The 8,434-nt window shown below is 34.3% G+C and overlaps 1 protein-coding gene across 1 annotated transcript in view; it reads right to left on the bottom strand.

The window, feature by feature from the left end:
* Nucleotides 1–6,424: 6,424 nt before the first annotated feature.
* COL5A2 (collagen type V alpha 2 chain) overlaps nt 6,425–8,434 on the bottom strand; it is a 159,982-nt gene continuing 157,972 nt past the window's right edge. Inside the window, exon 54 of the mRNA XM_010370285.2 lies at nt 6,425–8,127. Within this exon, the coding sequence (XP_010368587.1) occupies nt 7,981–8,127 (147 nt within the window). The 3' untranslated portion in view covers nt 6,425–7,980. The remainder of the gene's footprint in view (nt 8,128–8,434) is intronic.

Genomic DNA, 8,434 nt, shown 5'->3' with positions numbered 1-8,434 from the left:
ACATATATGCAGACTAATTTTCTGCTATATCAATGGCATTTAACCATAACTGCTTATCTGCATATGCTTTTGGTATGCACTCTTTAAAATGAGGTGAATCATATTCTTTGATTACAAATAAATGCATCTGGGAGGCCAAGGTGGGACGATCACTTGAGGCCAGGAGTTTGAGGTCAGCCTGGCCAACATAGTGAAACCCCGTCTCTACTAAAAATACAAAAATTAGCTGATGGTGCACACCTGTAATCCCAGCTACTCAGGAGGCTGACGCAGGAGACTTACTTGAACCCAGGAGCCAGAGGTGGCAATGAGCCAAGATCACACCACTGCTGTTTAATCTGAGCAACAGAGCAAGACTCTGTCTCAAAAGAAGATACAGAAATGACCAAGAAACATATTAAAAAATGCTCACCATCACTAATGATTAAAGAAATGCAATTAAGATCACAATGCAATACCATCTAACTCATGCAAAAAAAGGCCGTAATCAAAAAATCAAAAAATAATAGATGTTGGCATGGACACAGTGAACAGGAACACTTCTACACTGCTGGAGGGAATGTAAACTAGTACAACCACTGTGGAATACAGTGTGGAGATTCCTTAAAGGACTAAAAGTAGAATTACCATTTGATTCAGCAATTCCACTACTTGGTATCTACCTAGAGGGAAAGAAGTCATTACACCAAAAAAATACTTGCGTGAGCATGTTTATAGCAGCACAACTTGCAATTGCAAAAATGTGAAACCAACCCAAATGCCCATCAATCAACAGTTTCTTTATCCACCCATATATGTCTTTATCCACACACATATATATACCACCCATATATGTGTGTATATATGTATATGTATACACATATACATATTCCATCATATATGTGTGTGTGTATATACACATATATACGTATATACACACATATATATGATGGAATACTACTCAGCCATAAAAAGGAACTGAATTAATGGCATTTGCAGCAATGTGGATGAGTTGGAGACTATTGTTCTAAGTGAAGTAACTCATGAATGGAAAACCAAAACATTGTATGTTCTTACTCATAAGCGGGAGCTAAGCTATGAGGATGCAAAGGCATAGCAATGACACAGTGGATTTTGGGGAATCAGGGGGAAAGGGTGGAAAGGGAGTGAGCTATTAAAGACTACAAACTGGGTGCAGTGTATACTGCTTGGGTGATGGGTACACCAAAATCTCAGCAATCACCACTAAAGTACTTGCTCATGTAACAAAACACCATCTATTCCCCAATAAACTATGAAAATACAAAACTTTTTTAAAAAAAGAAAAAGAAAATCAAAATAAATGCAATCTTCAGGGCATTTTTTATCCTGTAAGATAGTCACATAATATGAATTAAATATCATTTGAGGTTTTTGTTGATAGCATCAAAATAAAATCCAGCAGAGAATTATGAGCAAATTTTTATAGGATTTTGCTAAATTTTTACAGTTTTATCTCTAGAGCTCCTTATTTATGTCTCACTAATGCTTTTGTCCAGTTCAATTTTCAAATATAATTTTCATTTTCTTTCACATTTCATTCTGTTGGTTTTATTGAGTTTAGTCATTAAAGTATAAAAATGAGAATAAGAGATGTGTTATAGCATTAGACATGGCTTCAAGCTCTCTTTTCTGACTTCACAGTTACCTCTGACATCCAAGGTTTAGAATTCTATGACTAAAAAGTAATATTCATATAATACATATTCCTCCTTCACTCTTTTCCTCTTGAACATCTGCATTCTCCAGTGGTCTGTTTCGGGCTCACTAGTCTCCACTTTTGTGAAAGATTGCACTCACACTGAAATCTCAAACAACTACTGGATGTGATGGCTCACCTATCTTTATGTATAACCCTGACTGTCTCCAGCTAGATGCTCCATGGACATAGAACACATGTCCTCAGCCTGCCCGCTTTGCTAGTCCCCATCTCAGTACATGCCAGCACCTTCCTTCCAGTTTCCTAAGCCGGAAACTTGGCAATAATCTTAAAATCTTGGTTCCTCACCCTCACTCTTTCATCAGATTGAGTTGATGCTTTTTCTTAAATATCTCTCAAATCCATCTCTCTTCATGTGCAGTGACATGAACTGCTCTTTCCTGCTTTTCTTATACATTGTTCAACTAATCTTTCTCTTTTCAGTCTTACTCACATTAAAAATTCTTCCTTCAGTATTGCTGCCAAGGTGATCTTTTTAACATGCAAATCACATGTCTTACTTGCCAAAACACTTCAATATTTTGCAGTGAAACTTGTATTGGTATTTTGGGTGGTTCAGATTTTGTTCTAAGGGATTGGCCTACATACAAGAATTTCAACATCCTTGGCCCATCTACAAAATCCCTAAAATATTCCCCAGTCTTTATTATAACCACTAACACCCTACTCACACATTTCCAAGGGCGCTCTAGAGGGTATGGTTACACACCCAGCTAAGAACCACAGATACTTTCCTTAAAACACCTTCAAAATAATTTTCAATCTCTTTATTTCTACACACAAGTCCCTCTATGATACCTCTTTCTGCTTCTCTAACTTCATCTCCCACCAACCCCTTGTATGCGATCTATTACAGAAACTTCCCACCAGGGGCTCCCCAGGCAAGGCCATGACTTTTAAGAACTCCGTGCCTTGATCTATGTTGTTCTTTGTGTCTTACCTTCTTTCATTGCTTAAGACACTGTCTTTAACCTTCAAGACTCATTAAGAAAGAGTGTATTCCAGCTACTCTTCCTTGCTTCCTCTCCTCTCCAAATTCCAGTCTAGCTTAGATGGCTAGGTCCCATGCTTCCCATATACATACCTAATTAATGTTAGTTATCACCATGTATTTATTCAGCTTAGTTGGTATGTTGGTCCATTTTACCCATTAAATGGTATAAGCAGCATATAAAGCATGGAATGATTTCCTGTACCATGTGCTGGGTAATAATTTTACATTGCAAAGCAAAATATCAGTATCTGACATGAAATCCACATGAAAAGCATGTACCCACAATAGATTCTTAGTCTGTAGTGTAAATAACCTGGCACCATTGTGAAATTGTTTTTGTCATGTTAATTTTTAAGTTCTATTCTATCTTATATCTATACTTATTACTTACATTTGTGGAGTGTTTTTTATCTTTTGTTGTTTTTTGTTTTACAAATACTGTTTTAATTTACTTGTCATCAGGTACAATCAACAGCCCCAGAGGACATCCTAGTATGTACTACTCTATCCTCAACCTCTGGCTCACTTTTGGGCCTACTACCTTCTCACATTTATGGGAACTGTGAATAAACCAATTAGAGAAAATGACTTTAACTATTCTTTCCACATTCCATGGGAAAAAACAGACAAAAAATATATGTGAGTGTTTTTCTCTGTCTTCTTTGACACTTAATACTATCAGGTATTTTAATGTTTGTCAAATTCTGATAGAATTCTATACCTTATTGTTTCTGTTGCATTTTTATTTCTAATGATATTAAATATCTTCCACATTTATCAGTTTTTATATTGTGGCTTTTGTAAATTACCTGTATAGGACTATGCATATTTTGGAGGTTTTTACAGAAACTGTATTAAACCATTTCTGTAATATATATTACATAAATGTTCCCAACTTGAACATGCTTTGAAGCATACTATTGAGAGTTTTATAATATAGTATTTTTTTTTTTTTTTTATGGTAGGAGCTATCTTGCAAGGGCTAGCCTTGAACTCCTGGATTCAAGTGATTGTCCCACCTCAGACTACTGAATAGGTGGAACTACAAGTGAGCAGCATTGTGTCTGGTTATAATACAGATTTAAGATGTATTTTAGAATCTGATTTTTCATCATTTTATTATTTATATATTTGTTTTCTACCGATTTAAGATGTATTTTAGAATCTGATCTTTCATCATTTTATTATTTACATATTTGTTTTCATCTCCATTCCAGGATTATTAAGCTACTCAATAATTTTTAGGCAAATATATTTAGAGGTTTTAAAAATTGAATTAGTTCATTTGGGAACTGTTTTGGTATAAGAATTAAAGAAAGAAACATGCTTTCAAATGATAGTTACAAATTTACTTTAATAGTATTTACTGAATAAACAGGAATTAATTTTTTCTATATTAATTCTAATATAGGTACATAGATTCACTTCTAAATATTTTTTGTTCCCTATGACCGGTAGCTTTTTATTATTTTTAAATATTTCCTTGGGCCAGGGTCCACCTTTATTCACCATTTCTGTTTTGGAGAGGATTTTTTTTTTATCACTTTTCTTGCAAATTTTTCATTCCAATGACCTTTAGAATAGTTTTGTCATGTTTTCAGTTTGTATGATCTTATAGGGATTTTCAGTGGGAGTATTTATTAATTTAGGAAAAATTTACATTTTTCAAATATTGAGCTTCCCTAGGTTAAGGTAGGTTTAGCCCTAATTTTATTTTACATGTCTCAGTCAAGTGTTATGGATTCTTTCAATCGGGTTCTGCAAATTTCTTGTCACGTTTAGGTATATGTTGTATGTTGCTATTGTTATTGGATAATAATCCTTTATTCAATTGTGTTTCTGTCCAGTAGTACTAATAGAAACAGTAACATAATATAATGGTAATAACGATGTATGCTTCACACTAGTACATAAATGAAGTATGATTACTCTCTGAATGTATTTTTCCAGTTACACATAGTATACAATGTTTCATCATTCAGTGAATGTATGTTGAACATGCACAAATACTAAGAAAATTTTTGGATCCTGTGTAAACAGTCCGTGCCTTTGTAACAAATAGAATTAATAGAAAAGACTGACACCTACCAAATAATCACACCCTTTATAAAACATTCTAATTTGTGCTATAAATATATTTATAAGAAGAAATACAGTGTGCCAAGAAAATTTAATGGGGACTATCTTACCTGGATTGTGGTAAGGAGTGAGGAGCCTAGTAAAGATTTTGTGAGGATGAGGCATTGAGAAGAGTTCTGAAAGGTAAGTACAAGTAAACTGGGCAAAAAGAATACACATACAAATGGTTTTCAGTAGGACAGGGAAGAAGCTTTTAGAAAATGGACAAAATCCCATGTGAGTGGAGCACAGAGAAAGGGAGATAGTGGTGTACGGAAGCCTGGGAAGAAAGCAGGAGTCAGGTCATGCCAGTACCTCATATTTGAAGATTTTTGTCTCTATCCTAGAAGCTACCACTGAAACTTTTTATAATAAGATGAGTGCATGTGTGCTGTGTTAGCTAGGGTGGTGGGAGGGGGGGAGGGAGAGGTGACATATTCAGATTTTTATTTCAAATTGATTTCTCTGGCTGTAGTGAGAAGAATGGATCAGAAGAGGGCAAGAGTGGATGCCTGGAAACCTGTCAGAGGCTATTGAAAAAGCTCAGGCGAGACATAATAATTATGTGACAAGGATAGTGGCAGTGTAGATCAAGAGAAGGATAGGACCTTAGGGAATATTTAGGGGGCAGAATTGGAAATATTTAACAAGGATGGGACTCGCGTGATCTGGGAGAGAGAGGTGACAAAAATGACTCTCAGGTTTCTGGCCTGCCTAAATGGATGGATAATGAGGCTATTGTCTTTTTTTTTTTTTTTTTTAATTTCTGTTAATTTTGAGAATTTTTATTTGTATTTTTAAATAAATCAACAAGAAATGTATGCCACCATCCTCCCCCAATGTAGATTATTTCACTTTTTATAGTGTAGAATTTGAGGTGTCTATGGGACATGAAAGTAAAGAAATCCACTGACAGATCAAATATATAGGCAAGAAATTTGAGAACCTTGGAATGGTCTGGGCAGGCTTTTATTGGTAGCATTCCCAAAATCCAAATAAGAAGTGTTATTTCTGTAGTTGGAAATTGTTAGTGTTTGTGACTTAATAGTATTACCACATATTTCTGATGCATCTATATGAACTTATATAATCTGTACAGTTTGAACTTGAAGGAAGTCAAAGAAAACTCACACATGTTTTTAGGCATATAAATACTCAAATTTAAGATATACAGGTCAAAATATAACCAGTTTGGGGGAAAATGATGTCGTAAACTAAATATTGAAAATAAAACTGAAAACAATTAGGCTAAATTCATATGTGATACACTTTGAGACATATGTCTTATTATTACAGTTTATTCAGTCATGAAAAATCTATTGCTTGCCCTTTTTATCAATACTACTACTCTGATATTTTTAAGGGCAGAGGCAGTGATAATTGGTGTCATGTTGCCTTTGTGGGTAATGTTGTAGATAGATTTTCATTTATAAGCCAGTACATATATGATGGAAGGTATTTGTTGTATCTTTTAAACAAATGGCAAACAAAGTATACCACCACATCTCCTTTTCACTATTGGAAATGAAATAGATCTAATATGGTCAAAGGAATTCCACAAAACAAAAACCACGGACATGACAAAAGCGTGCATTTAATTGGATGCTTTGCAGAGATACATGACCAAAGTTGTGTGCATGGCTTGTCTTTTGGGATGGTCCCAGCTGTTTATTTTAAAAGAAAAAAATTAAAATAAAGCCAACAAATGCAATTAAGAAAAAAAAAAAAAGTCTTGAGACACAAGGGGACCTACATGTTCTGGTCTAAGAAGCGTGCAAGTATCACAAAGCATTCCAGATACAGTATGACAGAGGAACAATGAACAAGCATTGGAACAATGCTCTTTCTTTCAGAAACGGGAAGTCTAACAGTTATGTTTTCACAATGGTAGTGATTAAACCATCTTTATTTTTAAAAAATTTTATAGGAAGAATTTTAGCACCATCATTAAAGGAAAAATAATAATACCTTTTCAGCCCTGCCTATCTCCAGTCTTGAAATAATAACAGAAGCACATAGCACCTTTCAGTATCTAAAATATAAACAAGAATAGTAAGTCCATCCCAGCTTCTAGAGATGAGGTAGCTCATGCTAAGAAATGTTGGGTCATTTTTCCTATGAAAGTTCAAAGGCCAAATGGTCTAATTCCGATCATCACATTTGATTAGAGTCAGCTCCACAACTGTTTCTAGATCTTTTTCTTCATTATAGGCTTCAGGATGATGAGATTGTACATGTGGAAGAGTCTCAACTTAGAGTCCTTGGACATATGTTTGTAAAGTTCTATATGTCAATTATTTTGCATTCAATATCTTCTTAAATAAGAAAGTGTAAATTTATTAAATGGTATATACTAGTGTAACTTCTATCCATATTGATAGATTGAGTCAAGAGGAGAAAGATATCTTTAAATTTGAATGAGAAAGATGTCTAAACTTATAGTCTTTTACAAAAATTTAAGAAGTTGAAGTAAATTCACTTTGTTCTCCAAAATGCCACTGAATATATACTATTGAAAAATTCTATTTAAGACAGTGAGAAACTTTTTTTTTTTAAGATTCTCCTAAAAGAGTTTCTATTATAGTTACACAATATCAAGACACGTATGTAGGTCTCAATCACAAGTTAAACATTTTAAACTCATTTTTAATTGACAATCTTGGAATGAGAGGTCACAAAAGGGCACTAATTCCTATTTTTCAACTGCAGCCAAGCAAACTAAACATGTGTTGTGGCTCTGTATACCCCACTCTTTAAGCTACCTGCCAGGAAGAAGAATTTCCTCATAAATACTAAGCAACTTTTTCATTACACTGAAATAAACTGAAGAAACAGAGATTTATTTATTCAATCAGTTTACTTTCTGCAAAGGCGGTCATTGTCATTGGTCATCTTAAACCTAAACTGTTGTATTGAAAAATATTTAAAATCAATTAAAACTTGAGGATTGTAAGTAAAATAAATATTCTGAAGGATAAGGAGGCCAGGCACTTAAGACCATATATACAATGCTGATGCAGGATCAGCCACTACTTCAAGAGTCTCAGGATCAACTTCAAACAGTCAGAGTTCTTGTGAATGGCGGTGGTCATTGATGGTGGTGCTCATTGTCAATGTATCTTGGCTCACTTTACACAAAACAAACTGGCCCAATTTCAACGCCGAATTCCTGGTCTGTGCCGCCAACATCCACAGGGGCAAGATCTAGGATGGGCAAGCGTGCCACATTCTGTGTTCTATATTCAAAGACAGTCTTGCCCACATTTCCATTTCGCTTCTGAAATTAAATGGTGCAATGGGTTAAACGTACATACAATTTTTTCCAAGTATGTTACACAGCAACCTTCCCAGACAACTTTTATAATGTAAAGGCAATGATTTTTAGAGTACTACCTAAAAAAAAAAAAAAAAAAAAAAAAAAAACAAAACGAATGAAAACATAAAGTGAGATATTAGTGTACTTATGTAACAGAATTTCTTTCATGCTTTAAGTAAATTTTCTTTGTTCTTCTGCAGCTTCCCAAATGGTCACTAGCAACATAAATTATGAAAGCTTTTGTGTTTTTCACAAATGAAACTATAAT

Source organism: Rhinopithecus roxellana, chromosome 14, assembly GCF_007565055.1.
Source record: "Rhinopithecus roxellana isolate Shanxi Qingling chromosome 14, ASM756505v1, whole genome shotgun sequence".
Taxonomy (NCBI): domain Eukaryota; kingdom Metazoa; phylum Chordata; class Mammalia; order Primates; family Cercopithecidae; genus Rhinopithecus; species Rhinopithecus roxellana.
The sequence above is the reverse complement of the archived record's forward strand: the minus strand, read 5'-3'. Positions and strand labels throughout refer to the sequence as shown.